Source organism: Patella vulgata, chromosome 1 (genome assembly GCF_932274485.2).
Source record: "Patella vulgata chromosome 1, xgPatVulg1.2, whole genome shotgun sequence".
NCBI lineage: Eukaryota > Metazoa > Mollusca > Gastropoda > Patellidae > Patella > Patella vulgata.
In genome coordinates, this window is record NC_065879.2 from 74,313,848 (window position 1) to 74,339,980 (window position 26,133).

The 26,133-nt window shown below is 34.8% G+C and overlaps 2 protein-coding genes across 4 annotated transcripts in view; one reads left to right on the forward strand and one right to left on the reverse strand.

Annotated features, from left to right (window-relative positions):
* Nucleotides 1-508: 508 nt before the first annotated feature.
* LOC126811692 (outer dynein arm-docking complex subunit 3) lies at nucleotides 509-5,728 on the reverse strand. Its single transcript, XM_050537529.2, has 3 exons — nucleotides 5,195-5,728; nucleotides 3,063-3,528; nucleotides 509-2,221 (listed from the first exon to the last, which is right to left on the reverse strand). The coding sequence occupies exons 1-3, from the start codon at nucleotides 5,600-5,602 to the stop codon at nucleotides 1,449-1,451; spliced, it is 1,647 nt and encodes a 548-aa protein (XP_050393486.1). The 5' UTR covers nucleotides 5,603-5,728; the 3' UTR covers nucleotides 509-1,448.
* Nucleotides 5,729-12,426: 6,698 nt separating this feature from the next.
* Nucleotides 12,427-26,133, forward strand: part of LOC126811704 (uncharacterized) — a 53,033-nt gene continuing 39,326 nt past the window's right edge. The window contains exons 1-2 of one of the 3 annotated variants that reach the window (XM_050537566.2): nucleotides 12,432-12,581; nucleotides 17,972-18,054. The gene's annotated coding sequence lies outside the window, so the exon portion shown is untranslated. Of the gene's footprint in view, nucleotides 12,582-17,971; nucleotides 18,055-26,133 lie in introns of all 3 variants that reach the window. The other 2 variants (XM_050537559.2, XM_050537573.2) reach the window with 2 other exon arrangements.

Here is a 26,133-nt window from a genome sequence, read left to right on the forward strand (position 1 = left end):
ACTGAACTTAAGATCCATTAATGTTTTTGATGGATGTATGGCACATAATATGAAAGTATAGTCTTTTTACAAAAACTTGAAAATGTGGTTCACATCATTTGTGTGTGTGTGGGAGTGTCCAGTTGTAAAAATACATATGAAATTGCTCCGGAAACATTACAGAAATGAAATGGAGATCAACACGATACAGTTCAAATTTGTAGTCATGTGTGCACTGCTAGAATGGAGAATTTTGCAGCATCTTCCACAGAATACCAGCAATCAAGGGTTCTTTTACACTTTGACCTCGGTAACAGTTGACTCGCCTGTACTGCAGGCATTATCACTGTCAAGTGGAGGCCAGGCATCTTCTCGGATGGCAGAACGCAACCCCAGAATCACTCAACAAATGTGTCCCCCACCCCCTCTCAATCTGGAATAGCTTCCCATCATAAAATGAACTAGCAGATGTGTCTAACATTGAAATAAATTTCAGTCAACAAAATTGTGACCTGTACAAAAAGACTAATTGACATTTCAAATATTTAATGCTTGATTATCACAGAAGACTTTAAATAGAAAAAAAAACAACAATAAATATACATAATATGATCATGCTACATGGTCGAAAAACACAATTACACGAAATTATTAGCACAGACAATCACTTTGGTAATCTCAATTCATTTTTTTCTAATCAATTTTTCAAGAAACAATCATCATTCTACTTTTTAATTAATAACAAAACAATATGTATTGAACTTTCATTTAAGACATTAATGATGCATGGTCGTGATATTGAATGGTTTAGAACACCCATGCCATTTACTAATTCAATGTTAAAATGGATAATCAAGACTTTGTTTATTATCATAGCAATGATTCTTGACAATCAAAATTATCTTGTCAAAATTTCAAACACCTATAACTTCACTCAGAATAATTTAATTTGACTGAAATTTTGAATATATTAATTTTTCATTTCATAGAAGAACCTCCAGTTCTTTATTGAAATCTTACATAACACATCCTTAATATAATAATGTCCATCAATAAAATATCAAACTGATCTTTTGCTAAATATAATTTGGATCAATTTATGTAACAGATCAATCAAACTTATATCCTTATTATTTTATAGAAAATAATAAAAATTGACCTTAGGAAATATATAACAGCAATTACAAGACAATAACTTTATATCAAATTCTGTAATGAACTGATCAATGATTGTACTAAAACTTTGATTGAAATTTATAATGAAATAATTTACATGTGAACTCGGAATAACTTAAATAATTATGTCAGTGTCTGAAAATCATACATTTTCACAGTCCCAGATCTCAAAATTAAATGTTGATTCAGGAGTCAGTCTAATGAGGTTAAAACTTGTATACTGGTACTATGTCAGTACTTTATACACTTACATCATGAAAACTAAATAATACTTTTATCCATTTAGCCATTATTTATTTTGTCTTCTTCTTCTTTTTGGCCACTCGTCTTTTTGTTTTTGAGTCAATGATAAACTGTGATTGCTTTTTGATAGACGATCGATTAGGAACGCCAAAGTCATCGTCTCCACTGTCTTCTTCATCGTCATATACCAAATCTCTCTGCGTTTGGGGTAATTTTATACGTGTGTTGAAGGTCGGTAGTTTTTCATTATTCACTCTGAATTCTTCTTCCTCCATTTGTTTCATAACGTCACTGAGATCGTTACCACTGGCATCAAGTTCTTCCACCACTTTCAACAACTTTTCTTCACTGGTTGATAACTGATCGAGAACATATTCATCCGAAGATGGCTGAATCTGTGCTGTTGGAACATGACCCTTGTTAGCCTTTAAGTGATGTAATTTATCTGCTAGATGTTCAACGCCTGCTTTAACTGATACAAGAATTTTACTGGAACGTTGTAATTTCTCATCAGCTTCGTCGCGTCTGCCTTCCTCTTTTTGTAAATGTGTTTCGTATTGCTCCAACATCATTTCTCCACTTGATAATTTCGCTTCTCCAGAATATTTCATTTCGGCGAATTCTTCTTGTAACTTTTCTTTGTCTTCCTTCAGTCTTGAAATCTGTTTTTCATTGTCTTTTTTCAAGTCTTCCAAGTGTCGGGTTGTGTCGTCCTGGTTTTCGAATCGGCGTACGACTTCCATAGTGTCGGACACTCCTGTAGCTTCCTTTATTCGACGGAAAGCTTCTTCATACGTTGTAATTCTCTGCTGCTGTTCCTCACCTAAAAATAAACAAAAAAGATTGATATTTTGCATCTAGATTACAAAAGCTTTGGTTTCGCACTTTATTTAAGAACTTTTGCACTGGTTGTCATAAAGATAAGGTCTTGGTCCTGATGGTCCCCACCACTTTTAATTACTTTCATTTAGGTTAAAATAAAGCATGGAGTTGTGTTATTCTGATTAGTGGTAAGACAAGCTTTGAATAGCTAACATTTCATTTGGAAGGATTTATGTTTCATTTTTTATGGAACATGTACTAAAAATTTCAATTGATTATATCTCAGCATGGAATTTAACTACTGACCTAAATTTGAATGAGGATACTGCCATACAAATCAAAGGACAAATTTTATTCTTAACCCAAATCAGAGAGAAGTAGAGGTCAAAACCATAACACTCAACACAAAATATGGTACAATGAATATTAATTTCAATAATTTGTTTTCAGGGTTTTTTAGCAGTGGGAGGAAACTAGAGAACCAGGAGAAAATCTACCAGGTTAAGGACTCTTCTAATAATCACATACAATTACAAGCATGGGGTCAAAACCATAACACTTGAATCAATGATAAACCTGATAATCTGAAGCAGATCCATTAGGCTACTGCCCCCCCCCCCCCACCAAAAAAAACAACAATCGACCGAGGGGGGGGGGGGGCATTTTAGAAAAGCTATGTTGCTGTTTGGGATTCATTGTAGGGGAATTCTCCAGTTGGTAAAAGAAATGCCTGATAACATCAGGATTCAACTTAAAGAGTTATGGATCATCGTCTGAGGGGTTTTCTTACAGGAACGAACTTTCAGCAATAAAAGCGTGACTATATTATTTTTCCAAATTACCTGTCAAAGCCATTTTTTCTTGTGTTGTCATTTCATCTTGTTGAATAGATCCACGCTGTGCCAATCGTTTCTCTGTTCGTTCATGTTGCATCTTTTTCTCATCAGCTTCTTTCTTCATTCGTTGTAATTCTATTTCTCTTTTCTTTCTCTCACTGTAAATATATTCTTCTTGTTGCTGCAATTCTTTTGCTGCCGCTTCTTTGGAGAGGATGGCGTCATTCTGCATGACTTTAAGATCGTTTACTTCTTGTTTTGTTTTCTTGATTTCAGCTTCAATTGCATCGAGTTTTGTTGGATAGTTCTGGGCCTCTTGTTCAAATCGGGATTTTATATCTAGATAGACTCGCTGTACTTGTTTGGCCTCTTCACATTTCATGGCAACTTTATCGTAACTATTTTCTAGGTAGCGCATCATCTGAGCTTCTTGTGATTCACCTTTGTCCATGGCTGCTGCATCGGCCGAATCCTAAAATAGAAAAAAAAATCAACAAATTGAAAAAATCGCTCCCCTAAAAAAGCTCTCCCAGTTTCGATAAGAAGAGTAATTTAGAAATTAAGGAGAGTGATCTGATATCAAGGAGAGTGATTAGTTGTGTGTATGGGAAATGGTTCTGAAGATCAATAACTGCATGTTAGGGGGTCATTCATGGATTCATAAATGATAATAAACCCCTCATGACTTTGTAAAGGAGATCGATTTTCAATTTTAAGGAAAGGGAGAAAAGCTCCCCTATGTCGACATTCATGTGAGTGGCAGACGCTTGAGAGCAATCACTTGCCTTAAAAAAAAATGACTGAGGGTACACGATTTGTGTACCAGTGGTAAAATGTTATTTTGTCTTAAATATTGGACAGGTAAGATCACAACATCAATGTTGATTTAAATTGACAAATATTTCATGTTTTCAATGTTGCAGACTTTGGAAGATATTGAGTTTAGAGACTTAGCAACTTTAAGCTTATCTGATACAATTTACAAACTGAAGATCTTTATTTGTTAAAAATATGTTTTATTAGACTTCAGAGAGACTTAGCTATCTTATGATAAATAATTGCGGAAGCTGTAGGACTTGGTTGTTTCTAGCTTTAACCAAGTGAGACTTGGTTGTTTCTAAAGCTTTAAACAACCAAGTCCCGGACTTGGTTTGTAGAAATATCCTCAATCTCAACGCCACCATTGTATTACAGGCCTTCATGTGAATAAACTCTGGGAGAGTCAAAAAAAGCTCTCCTGAAATTGGAAAAAGAGTAAATCATTCTGAGAAAGCTCTCCTGAATCTCTTGGGGAGAGCTTTTTTTAGCATTTGTGATAAGAACTGGGATTTTAATTCATTTTGAAACCAACCCTCCAGAATTAGGTCAAATGAGGTCCCGGTAGGAAATAGGGTAATTAGAAGCTCCATATAACCAGACTTCAACAAAAATATTTTTTGGTAATTTGTTATGGAGAATGTCATATTCTGAATAGGCTAAGATATGACTTGAAGTTCAGATCAGTAATATTCCTGAATAAATTACTGTCTTCGTTTATTCGATGGATAAACAGATGTCATCAGTCAATCATTTCGAATTGGTTTTTAACAGCGTATTCTGTCCCTCATACTGGTTCTAGCGAGGTAAGCAAGGTCTTATTTTCTCAGTAAAAAGTTGCCCAGTAAAATTGACTGGCCGTGGGAAGCGATTAGATTATCGACAAGGATTCAATAGGACAGTCCCTGAATGTACAGGGCGAGTGTAATGAGACCTACGTTCGGAGCTGAACTAAGCTATCCCCAGCTGTACTCTGTCCCTGCCTATGACTTGAAGTTCAGATCAGTAATATTCCTGAATAAATTACTGTCTTCGTTTATTCGATGGATAAACAGATGTCATCAGTCAATCATTTCGAACTGGTTTTTAACAGCGTATTCTGTCCCTCATACTGGTTCTAGCGAGGTAAGCAAGGTCTTATTTTCTCAGTAAAAAGTTGCCCAGTAAAATTGACTGGCCGTGGGAAGCGATTAGATTATCGACAAGGATTCAATAGGACAGTCCCTGAATGTACAGGGTGAGTGTAATGAGACCTACGTTCGGAGCTGAACTAAGCTATCCCCAGCTGTACATTATTTGATTATTAATTGATTTTTTCTAACCTGTTTCATCTGATTAATCTGTGTCTGGTATTCTTCTAATTTCTTCTGTTTTATAGCTGTTTGGTGACGTAATGAGTTCAGACGTTTTGAAGTGTCAGAAACTTTATGATCCAAAATAGTGATGGCTTGTTTTCCACTTTTGTTTGACAGGGCTGCTCTTTCAACTGGCCTGTCGTGAAACGCCTTACCAATAACATGTTCGTCTTGTTTTAGTTTGTCACTTAGACGCTTTCTTAATTCCCAAGTTTCTTTTCTCAAAGCTTGTACATTTTCTCGATTTTGTTTAATGGCGTACGAAGCAGACTCAAAATATGCTTTTCGATCACCCTCTAACAACGCTATTTTTGACTTCAGCTCTTCAATCTGTTCAGCCATTGGCCTCTGTGCTATTGCCGTGGTACCTGGCATCTTGAAATTCTCGTGTTTCTCCCAAGACTGTCAAAAAACTACGTGCAAACAACAGTTATTGTACCGAACAAAAATACAGCAATTTTGTTGGCAAACGTAACCATGGGCACACGTAATATGGCCGCTTTCCGGGAAGACAACCCCATTAATTACTATAGTTATCTCCCTTTACACGAGTAAACTTTTTCGCTGTTCACCTATTTCATCAGGACTCAGACTAGCAATTATTTGCCCATTGACTTCAATGTTAAATGACTGTAACATCACAGGCTGTAGCTTTTTGCTCAACATTCCGTTGGTTCCAATCTTTATAGGCACAATGGGGACAACATTTGGCAATCTCCTCATCATAATTTTGTAGGGGGTTGACCGTTTAGATTTTTTGCTACACGGATTTGAAGTTGACAGGGGTGAAAATCTCACTTCCGACACAATGATTGCTCTGCAGAAAGACACTTTACACCCCCTATCCCTCCGCTGTAATATCATCAGTATTACCCAAAACTGCTATGGAATTGCAAATTTGATCCCTTTTCTCCAATTCTAGACCAAAAAGTCAACCCAAATGCAGGAAGAGGGGAGAAAAAAATTAAGGGAAAAATTGTCTATTTATAACTCGCACTACTTCATGAAATAAGGGGAAATAATTACTAGTCTTAGTCCTATATACCTCACATGTTTCTGCAGTTTAAACAAATCTGTTGTTATCTAATAAACAAACATATATGCAATTCCCTGGCCAAGGAATATGAAAATCTATGCATTTTCAGATGAGCTGTGCGGCATTCTGCAAACACTATAATACATCAGAAAACTACGGAATTTCAGACAGAAATTTAAAAGCACATGAATTTTGAATTAAACAGAACATTTTTATTTTTGAACATAAATGCATTCTGTAAAAAGATGAGATAAATTCAATATAAATCAAACACGAAAATACTTTAAAACAGTAATCATGATGCAATATTAGACTTTTTAACACTTTCATCGAAAACCACACAGTTTTTCTCTGTTAACGTAGTTTCAAGTGCCAAATTGTGGTCAAATCTAAAATGTTGAAACATGCAGTGCCTATCAATTTTAAAATATCTCCTATATAGCTGTATTTCCATAGGATAAGTAAGTTGAAATAATCTGATTATGTAACACTACAACAGCTTTTTCATCCCTACCCCCCAGTTTGGAATCTGATAATTTAAAAGCACATGAATTTTGAATTCCACAGAACATTTTTATTTTTGAACATAAATGCATTCTTCAAAAAGATGAGATGAATTCAATATAAATCAAACACGAAAATACTTTAAAACAGTAATCATGATACAATATTAGACTTTTAACACTTTCATCGAAAACCACACAGTTTTTCTCTGTTAACATAGTTTCAAGTGCCAAATTGTGGTCAAATCTAAAATGTTGAAACATGCAGTGCCTATGAATTTCAAAATATCTCCTATATAGCTGTATTTCCACAGGATAAGTAAGTTGAAATAACCTGATTATGTAACACTACAACAGTTTTTTCATCCCCACCCCCCGGTATGGAATCTGATACATTGCTGACCAATCATAGGTCGCCCCGTTCACTCGGGCCTGTCAAATGATTTACAATGGCGATGGTGCCTACAACTTTCCTGACCAAGAGATATGCACAACCGTCGATCAACACACAAGCCATTAATGTTATCTTCCAATATGAGAGGCCATGATAAACACACAAGCGTCCTTTTCAAGCTCGGAAATTAAATCATCACCAAAAAGCAAAGTTTACAGAGGTCCTCGGGGCTGGAACCCAAACTGATTACGATTTGCCCTCCACTTCCACCACAGGTGTCATAGAGATCAGGGATGAAATTGATATGCATCATCGTTCTCCTAAAGCCAGTCCAGGAAGAGATCAGGTTTTGAGATGTAGACCTGAAATGTTAAATTTGGATGAGAATGAGAATTCTGGGGCGAATACTATCCAGGGAAATGGTCATTGACATCCAGAAAATGGTCAAAATGTGGAATTCTGTCATTCAGTTAAATGTCAAGGGGAGAAGACAGGCCTGTGCAGTACCAAATTTCCAGCCCATTACTATTAGTGAGCAGAAGTGGGGATGAGGTTGGATGTACTTCTTAAAGTGTATGAAATGCACATTTATCTCACCTGTTTTGCTTCTTTTTTTTTAATACTTATGTTGAGGTCAATCATTCCACTCTATGAAACATTGCCCTGGCACCTGAAATGATAGGAGGCTGGGGATAAATATGCAATTAAAAACAGTGAGAAAATAAGAAAAAAATATGGTTTCAACTGGAAATAGAAATAAACCTCTTTATTTCTCGCGAACAGCCCGTCACTGGCCCTCCAAAAAGAAACCAGTTAACAATCAGTAAAAAAGTAAACCTTGAGTGTCACATAAGTCTAAACCAATCTCAAAGGTAGATGCCATGTTTTGAGGTTCGCTTAAATATTAAGGCCAACTGCATGTTTGGTCAAAAGTCACACAGGTGTGAATTTTGGAGTGTACATGTTAACATTTCATTGTATGATGTCAAAAACATATTAGGTCTAAATGTTAAGGCCAACTGCAGACTTGGTTCAAGGTCACAACATGTAAATAGGGTTAGGGCACATGATTTTTTGACACAATTGTGGGTTTGGGCTAGGGTCAGAACTAGGTCTTGGCTTAGGCCTAGGCTACATGCTTTTTGACAAGATTGTGGGTTAGGGTTAGGGTAAGGACTGGGTCTTGGGTTGGGGTTAGGGTCAGTCTTGTTTACATCTCGTGACTTTAGACCAAATCTGGAGTTGAGTTGGCCTTAATATTTAGACCTAACCATGTTTTGATTTCATTGTGAACAAAATGTTACACATTTACAACCCATCCTGAAATAAGGGGAAATAATTACTAGTCTTAGTCCATCAGTTGCAGCACAGAGTTATTTTTACTCTGTGATTGCAGCACAGATCGTATCAATCTGTTTCACAGAGGATTACGAAAGTCTTCTAATATCTCTGTAAAAGATGACTACATTCAACACGTGACGTCTCATCACGCGGCGTCAATTATTATTAGGCTCAATTGCGCGTGCACTGTTTACATAAAACCTTACTGGTTCGGGCGGAATGGAGCCTTTTACTCGTTTTAATACCCATTTAAACTAATCAGGAAATAATTTTTACCAACAAATACGTCAAACGTTTTTATTTATTTTTCTAATACATAAAAAAAAAATGTTTTAGAATTTAATAAATAAAGACGTTTAAATTATTTGTAGGTAAAAATCATTTCCTATTTTTTAGTGTAAATGAAATGGGTAAAAATAAAAAGTAAAATTCACTATTTAGCCCGAATCAGTAACGTCTTGTGTAAACAATGCACGCGCTATTGAGCGTGATGTGACGTCACGTGTCGAAACAGTCACCTGTTACACCCGGCAAACCTCGGCAGATTCCGTTAGCCTACATCATAGAACTAAATACCATAGAAATATATAATAATTGTGATGTGCAGGCAGAATATGTCACTGCATTTTTTGCAGATTTGTAAAGTTAAAATAATATAGACCCACTAGGCTTCATTATGCCCTGTCTATTTCTAAAAACAGTCATAAGCTGTCAAAAAAAAAAGTCACAATATTCTGGCAGAATTCTCTGAGCATTTAAGGAAGATTTGTAAAATTAAAAAAATGCTAGGCCTTGTAATATAGACCTACATATTTCTAAAAAAAGGTGATCAACTGTCAAAAAAAAGTCATGATAAGCAGGCAGAAAATTTCATTGCATTTTGTGAAGATTTGCGAAATTAAAATAATATAGGCCTACTAGGGCTCATTTTTTATATAGGCCTACCTATTTCTAAAACAGTGATCAGCTGTCAAAAAAAAGTCAAAATATGCAGGCAGAATTCTCTTAGCATGTTATGAAGATTTGTAAAATTAAAATAATACTAGGCCTTGTAATATAGGCCTACATATTTCTAAAAAAAAAGGTGATCAGCTGTCAAAAAAAAGGTCATGATAAGCAGGCAGAAAATTTCACTCCATTTTTTGAAGATTTGCAAAATTAAAATAATATAGGCCTACTAGGCCTCATTTTTATATAGGCCTACCTATTTCTAAAACACTGTCAAAAAAAAGGTCAAAATATGCAGGTAGAAAATTTCATTGCATTTTGTGAAGATTTGCAAAATTAAAATAATATAGGCCTACTAGGCCTCATTTTTATATAGGCCTACCTATTTCTAAAACAGTGATCAGCTGTCAAAAAAAGTCAAAATCAGACTGAATTCTCTGAGCATGTTATGAAGATTTATAAAATTAAAATAAATTGACATTTACAGGGAGGAAAGCGTTTGCCCACTATCAAGGAGATTTGGATTTGGATTCAGATGTTTGTTGAGAAAATTGCCTGTTTTCCCTTTTTGTCAGTGGTGCATCAGGTAGCATTGCATATACTGTATTATGGAAGCATGAAGGAGTGCATTAAATATCAAAACTAAGTTTGGATTGGCACCAAGTACTGTGGATCAGAATGAAATATTTTTTTTTTTTATTAAAAGGAAATAATAAATTTGAAATATGAAAAGTTGTGGATTTAAACGTTTATAATATGTGTATTTGCAATATAATAGAGACCCACAAAATGTAAAGACATTACTATTCTGAACTGTGCTTATAGTGAAGTGACACTGTGTGAAGCTAATTCTTTTAGGATCTCGAAAATTTGCTCAAGAAAATATACCATAGTTGCATTCACATTGAACCTTAAATTTGTATAAATTTATGACAATTTCACACATTTGATCAGAGAGAAAAGTTACCAGATTTATGCATATTTTCATTCACCCTATTGTAAATTGTGATCCGTGTGTCAAAGTTACAATAAATGGTTTTATGTAATCATAGAGGAGGGAGTAGGTAAATTTTACAGTTTACTGAATACACCTGTACACAAAAGAGCTGCATATCTTATGAATTGAATAGAAATTGACTTTAAACACATTGAGGAGAATTCATAATTTCAATGAGTGGACAAGATAGACAGTCTCTATCCCTAGTACATTTTCAAAATATTCACAATAATCCAATGATTTCATTCATTATATTTATTAAAATTATTTCCAAAAAATAGAATGTGTAACTGAAAGTGTATAATGTACAGTCAGTTGATAGCTGAGTCTATTCCAATTTTTCACAAGAAATATATTTCAAAGTCTTTCAGGCACTCGCATAACAGCCTGCTTTTCATTCAGTGCAACAACTATTTTAAAGTTAGGATTTAGGGATGAATCAACACTCAGTGCGGGTGGTTATTTAGGAATTATATTTTATTGTCCTTCTTCCATGTTAGAAATTCCTTGTTCACATCAAATGAAAGTTCTTCATAAAATTAAATACAATGGCTTTTGTATTATTGGTCTGAAAAAAAAAAATACATATTAATTATTAGTAGTAGTGTGTTTGAACATAAAATAGAGTTTCTTCAGGGATTTCTGTGTCTACAAATTACAAATAAATTTTACAGTTGAATAAAGAGAAATGCAGTTTTAGTTATACTAATATAATTTATGCATAAATTAAAAAGGCAGTTGGCGTCAGACTTTACAGATGGGTTTATATTCAAATCGGACTCAATACCAAGAAAGTACGACCGATTTCAGGTAATGCCATAGGAATTGGCACAAGAAAAACTTTCTTCAATCAGCATTATTCACTTGATAGCTCTTTTAATTTTACTCAAACAAGGCCTTAATTTATATACAAATCCACTCCTTCAATGACACAAATCTGATATCCTTTTCTTCTTGATTATCATGTGTATTTTTTCACAAAGAAATAATATTCAAAAGGAAAATTCCATTTGTACATTTTTCTTTGAATTAGATCAAATAATTTAAATTTAAAAACAAAATACCAGTATTCATTATATTGTACTTTTATTTTATTAGTTCCCCAATATTGTAAAATTAGAAGTATGGTTGTGCTCACTGAAATATTACTAAATCAACTTTTTGAAATTCATTCACATTCCTGACAGGCCTATAAGTCTATAGTAAACAAAAGGGTTTGGTACGTAATTCCGTCCCCGACTTAAACCAGTCATTACATTATTATTTTGTAAATCGATTCATTTGTAACGTTTCCTTGAAGGGAAAACGACGTTTGGGGTATGGGGAGCTTGGTATCTCTGCCACCAGTGATCAATTCCTGGCTGATCACGAGCCACCGGTAAACGGAACTTCGGAAGGGTGTGTAAGGACCAGCTAAAAAGTGGTCAGTAACGGTGTTTTGCTAAAATTATAATGAGCTTCACCGTAGGAATAAAACAGACTCGTTCAGTTTTCAAACCTTTATGTAACAAAAAAAACTTTCAAAATATATTTATATCAGTATTTACAGCTTAAAAACGTTTATTTCTATTAATTACTGTCCTTTTTCGGGTGAACAGCGTTCACCGTACTCTGGAAGCGTCTTGACTTTTTCGGGCGAATAGCATTCGCCGTACTTGTTCTTGAATCTGTCAGTGTCTTTCCTTTTTCGGGCGAATAGCATTCGCCGTACTTGTCTTTTTCGGCAATCCTAGTTTGCCGTACTCGCTGAAAGAGAAAGAAGCTTAAAATGTTTATTTTGTCTTAAATATTGGATATCAAAAGCCCATCTTTTTCCGGTAAGATCACAACATCAATGTTGATTTAATTTGACAAATAAATCGTGTTTTCAATGTTGAAGATTTTGGATGATATTGAGTTAGAGACTTAGCTACTTTAATACAGTATCGTTACGCGTACGCATACATAACGATTCTCTTCAGTCACATTACAGCTATCGCCACAAAACGACCTACAATATTATTGATAATCTGCGCGCTGAGAAAAATTGAAATTTGTATAAGCGCGTGATAGAAGGGTCGTCACAAATTATAATATTTGTTTGACAACGCCATTTTAGTTTTACCTGAAGATTACCGTGGGATTAAACATAAAAGGTAAGTTAGTAATTTATAAATTTTGTAGTTTCTACAAATAAATTCATCTTTCAAACCACTACATAGATTTATAGGCTGTAGATAAGATCCTCGATAATATTATATATTTTATAAAGTATTAAACAAACGTGTTTTAACATAGTACTTTAGATAAGTGACAAAAATAGGCGAATTGTTGGATGTCTGTTAAAGAATCAAAGTTTGCACAAAATTATACATCTTGACATTTCAAGAGTTTTTCGCCATTATGTCAATAATCATCTATTCTCGACTAATGTTATTACTATTCGATGTCCAAACATAGACTTGTGTATACATATATAATGATACAATTATAATAGAAATTGTACAAACATATTTTTTTTCTAAAAAAGGGAAAAAATTTATTGCAGGATTTATTTGTAAAAATAAATTTAGCTATAGCTCAAAAGTATGACAGTACGATAACCCTATACCCTTACGACGTCGGGTTGCACTAACTTTTACTTTTAATAGTATTTTGTGTCAACATGCCATACGAATTGAAATTGTAATTGGCACAAAACCATAAATTATCCCATTAAAGGGGCATTAGGTAAGATTAGATAAAGAGCTAGCTTTTCTCGCTATATTAGTTAAGAAATAGAAAATGAAAACATATGCTCAAACTTTCAGTCAAATTTCTTCAATCCGGACCGAGATATTAAAGATTTAATTTTAGGATAGCTTTGATCGTCATTACTTTGTTTAAATTAAATATTTAAAAATCTGTATTTAAAATTGATACGACATAATTATTATATTTAGTGATGTAAGTGAAACCCTAACACATATATAATGTTCCAGTAGACGTTGCCAGTTTAATGGTTATTTCCCTTGCTCGTCTAAAGATATGAAGGGCATAGGCGTACGGGCTCGATGAATTTTAAGGGGGCAGAACCTGAAATCCCCGAAAAATTTCTGCGGAGCTTACCGTATAGTAGGACACATACTATAGTAGAGATTTAACGTCCACTCGACACAAACTAGGTCATTTCGGGACTAACACATGGTTCAACTTTATTTCAATAATTCGCTTGCGCTTAGGGTTCTTTAGCAGCAGGAGGAAATCGGAGGATCCGGAGAAAATCCAAGAGATTGGACAGGCGACTCTACTCCTTGTCACCATAGATATGTTATGTTGCGAAACGCGTGAAACGGCGAGAAAGGTGGTTGATCACTTCCGGTCTTCTGTTCTCGCTGTTTGTTTACTATAGGCCCAGTAGCGATATTTTTATTTAGCGCTTTCTTGTAGTATTAAATGTGGCATCATCTGGTTAAATGGTAACGAGAAATAGAAGCAATGTTCGAGGTAAGAATAAAAATGAATATCTTATAATTTTGATATTATATTGTATTATAAATAAGTATTACATTTCATGAAAATCTCGACACGTGTGTTGTCCAGTTAAGGCAAAGTTTGACAGCTTTGACCTACTTTTAAAAATCGGCAAAATAGAGTTTTCAATTCATTAATTTGTAAAATAATACTTGCAGATCATTAATAAATCGTAAATATATAAAATACAGTTTGGTATGAATAATAACATTGCTGTGTTGGCTATATATAAGCTTTTAATTACACAATTTTTTAAAAATCTTTTGTATTTTCAGCAGAACGTACTGGTACCCGTCTTTTGTTTGCTACCTAGGGGCCTAGGGGAGTGCCAGCTTGTGAAGCAAATATATTTCATGTTGATTTATTGTGATACTGATAAATAATTGTATGTTTTATTTATGTTATTTACTTCTTTTCATATTGTGTGTGTGCGTGTGTGGGTGGGGGGGGGGGGTGTATAAATATTGAGACACTAGACATTAATATATTGATAAAGTATTTTATTTTATGTATCTATTTATTTATATTTTTTTTTTTTATTTCATTTTTTTTGGGGGGGGGAGGGGGGATATTATTATTTTCATTATTTTATTTGTTTTATTTTAATACTCACCAAGGGATTTGGTTTAAATTGTTTGATTGTATTATATCATTATTGATTTTAATTTTGTATAGTTGAATTAAGCATAATTATTTAATTTTATGTATTTCAAACATCAGAAAATAAACCATTCAAGCTATGTGTTATGTGTTTGTATGGTTATGTTGATGGTTAAATAGGTTGAGAATTGAAGCCAAATGACCAATTTTCGCAAAAAAGGGATCTGCCAGTTGGTGTTACAGAATTCAGTCAATTTTGCTCCGATATTGATAAGGTTGGTTTTGTTACAATGCTGAGATGTATGGCTTTTCAGGAAATAACACGGTTCTGGAGAAAAATTAATATTTAAAAATAGCTGCCGGTCGATATTTAAGGATATTGGTTTACTGTTCCATGTAATTAAATTAATCATTAAAAATATAACCTACAATTTTTGTTACAATTAAATAAGTTAATCTTAACAATAATATTAGGCTACTGCATTTTTTGATTTAAATAATTTAATCTTATCAGTTGAGGAAGAAAGAGTTGGTATTTCAATCTAATAAGGTGCCTATAAATTATATAATTATTCATCCAATTATGTAACATTAACATTGTCTGATCGCTTTATTTAATAATACATTTATTAATTTATCATAAAAGTATTGTTAATTAAAGATGCGTTTTTAAATGTTAAACAGGCATGATGTAAGAGCTAAATCTGCTTATTGCAGGTCTTTCTTTGGGCCTTAATGTTATGTAAATTATCAATTAGACATTTATTAACATGAAAAAACCATAATCAACTCTCGATGCCATCTGATTGCTCAGATTTTAAATAGATTAGAACGGTATGGTGGTAAATTTTCAATATATTCAATTTGCATTATCTATTTTTGAAATGTTATAGTTAATAACGAGAACGACCAGCTCTTTATCTAAATCTTACATAATTCCCCTTCAAATTTATGTCTATTGTTATTGTTTTATTTTAATTTAGGACATAAAGAAATATATTTTGGTTCTCGCTTGGATGACGTGTTTTAATTTTTTTTTTTTTTAAAAAAAACCCTAACAAAACAGTCTTGTTAATTACCCCGGTTACACGAAGTAACTCTGTAAAAAAATTTGACTAGATCTATAGGCTAATTTGTCTAGTATGCAAACAAGTTAAATGTTAATGACATGAATGATATTGGATACCGTAATCATATATTCATATAAACAACATGATGAGATAAATGTAGTGCCTTACAATTTTTAAAAACTCATCTGTTACAAACAAGTGATAACTTAGAGCTAAAGACTTCGTGTAGGTATGTTTTGCCAAGCGCTATGAACACAATTTTTGCGGAATTTTTGCGCTATAGAAATGGACGTTCATTATATTTATTTATTTGGTTCTTCTGGAAAAATACATACATCTATTTAAACACCAAAAGTACTTGGCTGTACTGTTCAAAAGCTTATAGTTCCAAATTTTTAAACAAAACATCTTTCACATGATTTAATTAGCTATTTATTTTTATATCGAAGCCCGAAGAACAGAAAATCAAATTGGTGTGGCCAACATTGAAATATCAGATATCAAGGATGAAGTTGCCTTTATCAACTCTTGTAAATCTTTTAATGTACAGGATTCCTGGAAGAATCTATTTTAGAACAAAAATTCCTTTTCATTGATAACTAAAGCAATAATTCCTTTTTTATTTAATACTAATAGTGTTTTCTTTTTCCTTATATATAATTGTTATATCTACTGAAGCTAATTTAATTTCTCAACAAAGCCTAGATCAAAAAGACTATGAAATAATTGCTTACATTGGGGTGGATTTATATAAGTAAACTTTTTCCCAGTTGTGCAAGCTGAAAAAATAGTATGTGTGTATTTTTTTTATATTTTTTTTTTTTTGGGGGGGGGGGTCTGCATTTATAAAATTAACTAAATTAAATGACAGAGCGTCAGAGGGACATAAAATAAATAAATGGCCATTTTCTAAAATTATTAATTAGGCCTAGATTGGAAAAGAATTTTGTAGGGATATTTACATCTTTATCAACTAAAGTATACAAACAAAGCTGAATTTATTTTAAAAAATGCACATTTGAATATAAACAAGATTTTTAAAACTGTTCTAATATACCATGCAATTGATAATAAAATGCAACATCTAATTTTATTAATCATACTATAGATAGGCCTATACCGTAGGCCTGTGTGTGGCACAGAGGTGCGGGTTAGTTAGCTCGCAATATAACCTTTTTCCTTCTGCAAATTAAATTGTAGAACATTTTTATTTGAAGTATTAGAAAAATAAAAATAAAGGTGTTTGAAGTATTATCTCTATATCAAAAATATTTCCTAATTTTAGTGTAAATTGGTACGGTACATGATTCATAAATGAAGAAAGGCATTTTTTGCCCATTTGTAACCTTTTTTCAACTTAACGTCACACAGTAGCTATTTCATCTTTTGCAATACTCTAAAAATATTTTGGAAGGAGATATCTTGTTCTTTTTGTTCATATAATTTTTATATACGTGTTCATTTTATTAATTTCATAAACGTAAGTTTCAAAAATGTCAATTTCGCGTGTCACTGTGCGTACGTACCATAGATATCTATTGTACGTACTGTCGAAAGCTAGACCGGAAGTAAACACCCCCCCCCTGCGCAAAAAAATATGCGCACGAACCAGAACGCAACATCACGTAAAGGGCTAAAGACGAGTCGGCAATCATACGGTATTATCTTTGTTGTCACGTACAACTGGGGAGTCGAAACCAAGCCAGCTGACTCATTGACAACAGACCTTATGATACAGCGCTCACGTGCTAACCATTTGGCCATCAAACCCCCTTATACATAAAATATAGGCATAGACATGCGAGCTCGATGAATGTTTGAAAATTTAACTGCCGCAAACGCGTTTTCCTGCTATTCCAGCCCGTGAATACAGCAACTTCAATGTGGTCCAATATAGCTTAGGTGACAGCTGCATTTCATTTCATTTCATTTGCATTCACAAATAATAATCGATGCCCGAAAAATGTCGAACACAGTAGAGTGGTTCCAGACAAAATGTCTTAATCTATAGTAAATTCAGTACAAATGCGTGGTATTTAATGAAAAGAGAAGTAAAATTAGTGTTTTATTAGATTTCGGGCACTTTATTTTGCTAACTAGATGAAATAACAATTTTTGTTTTCACTTTACCCGTCTGCCTGAAAAGTCAGTTTGACCGAAAGTTAGGGGGGGGGGGCAGCTGCCCCCGCCGCCCCCGGCTCCTACCCCTGAGGGTCATTTCAAATTTTAAAAAATGGCGGAGCCTAGGGACATGATACCAAGGACGCGGAAATCTCGCACTACATGAAAACGGGAAGGCAAATCGAAAATCTAAATATCAATTGAGATAATAACTGTCCTCAACTTTATCATTTTATCTGTAGGTGTAACCGCGATTGCACAAGAGATAATAATACGCAAGTGTACGATTTGGAGGGGTATTGAAAGGAAAGTGAAAAGGTGTATTGTGAGTCGCCTAATAATATATTTATAGTCCGGTGGCTGAAGGGGGTATGGTGGCTGATAGTGGCCATGTTAAATCTCGCCCTTTTCATAGCGCGACAACACGACATCACGACAGTATTGACGCAATCATACGACACTTAACTCTGTCGTATCATCGTGTTATTTTTATCGTAACGTCGAGATGTCGACTTATTGTCCTAGTCTCTTTCTACAAGTCACAAAAATACAGCTGTACTCATTACATCAGATACATATAAATAGATACATATAAATAAGACTCGTCAAAAGAGATAATAGGAAAACGTTGATTCGTTTTCTAAAAAAAAATGAAACATTTTGCGCCCAAAATTGAATTATATTTGGTATTATATTCAAAAAATCTAGAATTATAATAGCAGGACAAAAGTGAGTCAGCTATGTTAATTCCTTGAATAAGAAGTGGTGTCGGTAGGTATCGAACAAGTATGCATTGCCTCGTGTACGACACCCACCAATACTTATAGATTACTGAAGCGATAGTTTAGAAGCGATTTCAGAAGATTTCCAATTTATTTTATTAGAGTGGGAAGGGGATTATATAAAACCTCAAACCAGACCACATAAAATCACCGCATTGGTGTAGCACGCCATCCCAATAAGTGCAGGGGAGGTTTTTTATGAGGTGAAGAAAGCGATTTGCAGCTGTTATTGACCTTATCGCATATTCATCCGTTTGGCATCACTAATGGGATCGGGGCCTAGATGATTAAAAATAGGCCCAGTATTGCCTTCAGCTATGAACACACTCCGAAAGTCCCCTACGCACCCCCCCCCCCTCTTATTTTGTTTAACAAATAATTTCGGAATCAATAAAATGGTAGGTCCCTATCAATGATGTTTGACACGACTGGAAATTAATGTGTCTAAAATTGATTAAACAACATAGGGTAGTAAATATTACATTTTGAATCCGTATCAATGATACATTTAGGGTAGTAAATATTACATTTTGAATCCGTATCAATGATACATTTACTCAAAATGTTCCTTCCAATGGATCACCATTTAACTTGAAAACAAGGGAAGCAGCCGATCGAAGAAAAAAAGATTTTAAAAAACAAGTTTCAATATGATAGTAGTGGTTCGGTCATGCATTTACATCTGTGGGTGTCATCCTTTCTTTGAAAGTAATGATTGTGCCAGATTTGAACAAAGTCCATCTAGATTCGCGGCCTGTAGGTAAAGTGTTGACAGATAAAACGTAAAAAAAAAAACCAGACCTATAAAAATATATTTTCTAAAACTATTTTAATTTTGAAATTATATTATTTTCACATGTGCTAAGTGTTTTAGTGAATAGTTATAGAAATTGTCTTGTAGATTAAGACTATAGCGCATGTGCACTGTGCAGTTTTAAACTTCCGAGACGACAAGTCGACAAGTCGATGATACGACAGTTTCGCTTTTTGTCGTGCCGTCGTATCATCGACTTGTCGTGGCGATAAGTCGATGATACGACGGCACGACAAAATCGGGTCGATGACACGACAAAATCACGCGATCTTACGACAGTTTGTTCTGTCGTAAGATCGCCCGATTTTATCGTAAGATCGTGTGATTTTGTCGTGTCGTCGTATCATCGACTTACAGTGGCGATAAGTCGATGATACGACGGCACGACAAAATCACACGATCTTACGATAAAATCGGGCGATCTTACGACAGAACAAACTGTCGTAAGATCGCGTGATTTTGTCGTGTCATCGACCCGATTTTGTCGTGCCGTCGTATCATCGACTTATCGCCACGACAAGTCGATGATACGACGGCACGACAAAAAGCGAAACTGTCGTATCATCGACTTGTCGACTTGTCGTCTCGGAAGTTTAAAACTGCACATGCGCTATAGTCTTTTCTTTATCTACAAGACCCTTCTATAAATATTCGCTAAAACACTTAGCACATGTAAAAACAATATAATTTCAAAGTTAAAAGAGTTTAAGAAAATATATTTTTATAGGTCTGGGGTTTTTGTTTTTGTTTTTTTTTTTACATTTGATCTGTCAACACTCTACCTACAGGCCGCGAATCTAGATGGAATTTGTTCAAATTTGGCACAATCATTACTTTCAAAGAAAGGATGGCACTCTCGGAGGTAAATGCATGACCGAAGCACTACTGTCACATTGAAACCTTTTTTTTTTTTAAAAAATCTGTTTTCTTCGATCGACTGTTTCCCTTGTTTCAAGTTAAATGATGATCTATTGGAAAGAACGTATTGAGTAAATGTACGTTATCACTAATATGGATTCAATATGTAATATTTCTCATTTTGTTTAATCAATTTTTGACATATTATTTTCCAGTTGTATCAAACATCATTGATACCATTTTATTGATTCTGGAATTATTTGTAAAACTAAATAAGAGACGTGGGGGTGGGGGGTATGAGGCTTTTAGAGTGTATTCATAGTTGAAGATATTACTGGGCCTATTTTTACTCATCTAGGCCTCAATCCCATTAGTGATGTCAAACGGATGCAAGCCTATATGCGATAAGGTCAATAACGGCTGCGACTCGTTTTCTCCACCCCATAAAAAAAACTCCTGCATCTATTGGGGTGACGTGGGGGGGGGGGGGGTATGAGGCTTTTAGAGTGTGTTCATAGTTGAAGATATTACTGGGCCTATTTTTACTCATCTAGGCCTCAATCCCATTAGTGATTTCAAACGGGAGAGAGAGAGAGAGAGAGAGAGAGGGAGAGAGAGAAATGGGGTTTAACGTCCACTCGACACAAATTAGGTCATTTCGGGACTAACATGGTTTAATTTCATTTCAATAAATCGTTTGCGCGTAGGGGTCTTTAGCAGTGGGAGGAAACCGGAGGACCCGGAGAAAACCCACGAGGATGGACAGGCGACCCTACTCCTTGTCACGTACAACCGGGGATTCGAAACCACGCCAGTTGACTCAATGACAGGCTGCGAATCGTTTTATCCATCTCATTCAAAAAAACTCCTCCAACTATTGGGCTGACGTGCTGCACTATGATAAAAATAATGCTGTGATTTTAAAGAATGTGGCCCGATTTGGTTTTTCTACAATCACCTTCCCACCCTGTCTTCTGATATCACTTTTAAACTATCGCTCCAGTCATCTATAAATATTGGTGGGTGTCGTACACATGGCAATGAATGCTTACTTGTTCGATACCTCCCGACACCACTTTTTCTTCAAGGAATTAACTTAGCTAACTCACTTTGGTCCTGCTATTGTAATTCTAGATTTTTTAATATAATACCAAATATAATTCACTTGTGGGCACAAAATGTTTCATTATTTTGAGAAAACAAATAATTAATCAACGTTTTCCTACTATCTCTTTTATATTTATCAAATCTGCTACTTAGGCCTATAAATGATGTAATGAGTACAGCTGTATTTTTGTGACTTGTAGAAAGAGACTAGGACAATAAGTCGACATCTCGACGTTACGATAAAAATAACACGATGATACGACAGAATGAAGTGTCGTATGATTGCGTCAATACTGTCGTGATGTCGTGTTGTCGCGTTATGAAAAGGGCGAGATTTAACATGGCCACTATCAGCCACCATAAGGGGGGGGGGGGGAATCGCCACCCGAGCTGTGAATTTATGAGACCAAGTTTTTCTAGACCAGTTTTGTGCGTAGATTCCGAATCTGGGTGGTGATCAGGCGTTTGAGAGGGCGTTTTCGAGATATAGGGGGTCAAATGTCTACAATGGGGGGGGGGGGGGAGATGTCATTATGTTGACGTAATATTTTAATAAAACATAAATTTCTAAGACTGCCCATCTACAAATAAGTGTTTATGATGCCCCTGGACAACTATTTTGATTTGTGGGGAGGTGGGGTGGGGGTAGCAGGTGTGCGTGTATGGATGGGGGGGGGGGGTACAATTGGCGGGATGTGAGTTCACGTTGATGATTTTCGTAGAGCTTGGTAAAAACATTACTTTTTAATTCCACTGCACATCTCTAAATATGTGTATACGATTACCATTGTATGGTGGAGGGTAAATGTATTTTGGGGGACAGAAACCATTTGATTCAAAATTGACCTGAAAAGTGTTTTTTCGAGTTTTCGTTCCGTGCCAATATCGTCTTTATTAATATTAAATTATAATGGTACTTTTCGAGGGATTTGGAAATGTACATAAAAAACACATGGTTAGATATTAGTTTATTCTTATAATAAGTGCGGGATAGATATCTTCTTGGTGGCTGATCAACACCCTGCGTATATCCTTTGGATATGCTTCAGATACCCATTCACATTGTAAATCTTCATTCCAGCCTTGTATCGCAGAGTCATCTTGTTCGATCATTAATTTTGCAACCTGTCTCTTTATTGCTGCAACATAATTATTGCGTTTAATGTGCAGCTAAAGACTACTCGGGCAAGATGGTAATAAAGAAAGAAAGTTTTGTTATTTTTCATCACAATTAAAATTTCTCCAGAAGATACTTCTTCTAGTGTCATCTACTGATGTAAGTCGGTTTTCGCCATACAAGGTACAAACAATTTTTTCTAAACCAGCAATTACCTCATCAGAAACATCATTTATCTATCCCAGCTCATTAAAAATTGTTAGAAAGTTGGGATTATCTTGAAAAAGAAAGACAGATAGTCATTACCACTGAAAGCATGTACCGTAGGCCGAGATATTCTCGACACTTTCAATACTAATCTTGATTGGATCAAAAAATATCAAGATTAGTATTAAAAGTGTCGAGAATATTCTAGAACTGACAACCAACCCCGAGGACACCAAAATATCTTACCTTCTCCTCTTCGCATTGCAAATTAATGGATGTGTCGAAACAAATTGAATTCTGCGTTCTTGCTCAGGCGAAATAGACATCCCAATCATTCTCTTCGCAAACGATGATCCAAATATACAAATTTTGATCGATAATGAGACGGGCAAAGGTAGAAAATATCGCGAAAGACGACTTACATCACTAGATGACGCTAGAAAAAAGATTTTCTGGGTGAAAAAATAACAGACTTGTCTTTATTACCATCTTGCCGTATACGCGATCTTTTGCTGCATGGATGGAATGAAGATTTACAATGTGCATTGGTTTCTGAAGCATATCCAAAGGATATGCGAGCTGTTGGCCAGCAACCAAGAAAATATTTATCTCGCTCATATGAACTTTTGATTTTGAATCTTCTGATGAAGACAAAGAATAAACTAACAACTAAACATATCTTTGAGTTAATGTGTTTTTGATTTACATTTCCAGATCTCTTGAAAAGTACCATTATAATTTAATATTTTGAATGAAAACGCTAACGAGATACCACTTTAAGCTCAATTATGAACGAAATGATTTCTGTCCCCCAAAATACATGTTGCCACCCGCCATCACCCGCACGCCCCCCCCCCCCACCGGCGGGCACTCACCCCGGCGTCCACCCCCATACAATAGGAATCTTATAAACATATTTAGAGATGTTTCATCAAGCTCTTAGAAAATCATCATTTAAATCAGCGTGAACTCATTTCCCCGCCAATTTTATCCCCACCCAACCCCTCCATATGCGCAAACCTGCTACCCCCACCTCACCTCCCCATAAATCAAAACAGTTGTCCAGGGGCATCATAAACACTTATTTATAGATGGGCAGTCTTAGAAATTTATGTTTTATTAATCAAGCTCTTAGAAAATCATCATTTAAATCAGCGTGAACTCATTTCCCCGCCAATTTTATCCCCACCCAACCCCTCCATATGCGCAAACCTGCTACCCCCACCCCACCTCCCCATAAATCAAAACAGTTGTCCAGGGGCATCATAAACACTTATTTATAGATGGGCAGTCCTAGAAATTTATGTTTTATTAATATATTATGTCAACATAATGACATAACCCCCCCCCCCCCCCATTGTAGACATTTGACCCCCTATATCTCGAAAACGCACCTTCAAACGCCTGATCACCACCCAGATTCGGAATCTACGCAAAAATCTGATCTAGAAAAACTTGGTCTCATAAATTCACAGCTCGGGTGGCGATTCCCCCCCCCCTTCAGCCACCGGACTATTATTTTGGTCTTTTGAATCCACTAGTCACAAAATAGATGATATTATATTTCGAGACTGTATTTTGTAAGATTTAGATAAAGAACTAGTCGTTCTTGCTATACTAGTTCCAAAATAGATATTCACAATTAATATATTGAAAATTTCATTCACATTATTTTATTTTGGCCGACGTTTTCACTGTTTGACGTTTTGACTTAAATTGTTTATTATTGCAGCAACGATACTTATTAATCTAGACTCAGTCTCACTAGCTTCTCTATTTTTAAATTAAATCATTAAATAGCGATCGTTTTTTTAATCTATTTACACATATAAGGTTGATTAAAGGCATGTCGTATGAATAATAATTTATATATTCTCTAAAGTAAATTGAAGCTAAAGTAAAACCCTGTAATAGGCAGATTTAGCTCTTACGAATGCATCTTTAAACTTACTAATTGGTTTAATCAGATTGTTATTTAATGGCTTTTTTCGACTGGACGATTTCGACTGCGATTAAATTTTTTTTACCTTGATATCAAATGGCTCTATCTGGGTTGTTTTTTTGACATACGGCAAAATCTAATACTTAATTATGAAGTATATTATTTATACTGGACATAAAATATTTTTATGTAGTTGTTATGAGGTAGAATGAACGAAGTAGATACAATGTAGTTAACGTAATACTTTTATTGATCCCCCCCACTCCATGCAGTCTAATGGAAGTTCTTTTTTGTATTCCTTATGATATGGGCAGACGAGCGTATTTTTTCGCGTGATTGCGACGATCACGAACGAGATCACGTGGTGATCGTCCCGAGAGCGTTCGCCATAATTGGTACAAAATGTCTAATCGCCGAAAACATAATATTGCTGTGGTAGCTGCTACTCATTTGCTCCCAAAACTCTTGAATATATAGTGACGTCAAACAGGCAAGGCCTTTCTGACCAAAGAATTAACAATTGTTCTTCTTCTTTCGTCAGCCATTTTAAGATCTCCGATTGGCTTATGAAAATGGTTCGCTCGAAAATATACGTTGGACACGGGTAGACGAGCGTAAAATATTCGGCCGAAGAGCTAGATACGGGAAATCGATCCGCGATCAGTCCACCTGTACCCTTATTTTGAATATATTTGTATATATTATAATTACATATTTTAACAATGCAAATGTTGGAATATTAAAGATACATTATGTAAGATTTAGATAAAGAGCTAGCCGTTCTTGCTATACTAATTCTAAAATAGATAATGTAAAATGAATAATTTGAAAATTTCATTCAAATTACTCTATGCCTTTAAAGACGTATGCAATAATTTCAACCACTGTACTGGTTGTTCGAAGCTAAGTCTCGCTTCTCCATTTTTAGCTTAAATCAAAATATGGCTGAACTATTCTAATCTATTTAATATCGGAGAAATCCGAAGCCATCGAGAGTTGATTATGGCCTGGCCTGGATAAGTTAATTAATGTCTAATTAATAATTTAGAAAACATTTCAGGCCTAAATAAAGACCTGCAGTAGTCAGATTTAGTTCTTGCATAATGTATGTTTAAAGAATTGAATTAATATTATGGAAATAATAAAAGGTAGATTTCCTTGCGTGTAACACAATCAATATAGTTATAACACAAAATAACATTTCGGGCCTCAATCAATACTGGAACAACACAGTGGCCTATGCGGGATTTCGGAAAGGTTGTGAGACCAGGAACAACAACTTTTTAAAATGACTTAACCATTATTTAAATTTAATTCCAGACCGTAGTGACAGGTCGACGTTGCTAACAACTCTGTTTTCATCGTGACCTTTGGCTTAAAAAATATCGATCAACCTATAGAAATATTTATTAAGACTGGTTGACACTGGATTACTGTACTTAAGACTACAACACCAAGAAAATACAGAAAAGAAATTAAATTCAATAACATGTAGGTCAATATTCGTCACATTCGATTAAACGGTTAAAAGTTACCCCTGTATTTGGAAGATATCGTTTTTTACGGACTCGCTGGAG

Bases quoted from the DNA above. Each gene is read 5' to 3' on its own strand.
- LOC126811692 (XM_050537529.2), bottom strand. From the start codon at position 5,602: ATGCCAGGTACCACGGCAATAGCACAGAGGCCAATGGCTGAACAGATT. The intron at 3,529-5,194 runs GTTAGAAAAAAT...TTTCTATTTTAG, and splicing joins AGATTAATCAGATGAAACAG to GATTCGGCCGATGCAGCAGC. The intron at 2,222-3,062 runs GTAATTTGGAAA...GTTTATTTTTAG, and splicing joins AGAAAAAATGGCTTTGACAG to GTGAGGAACAGCAGCAGAGA.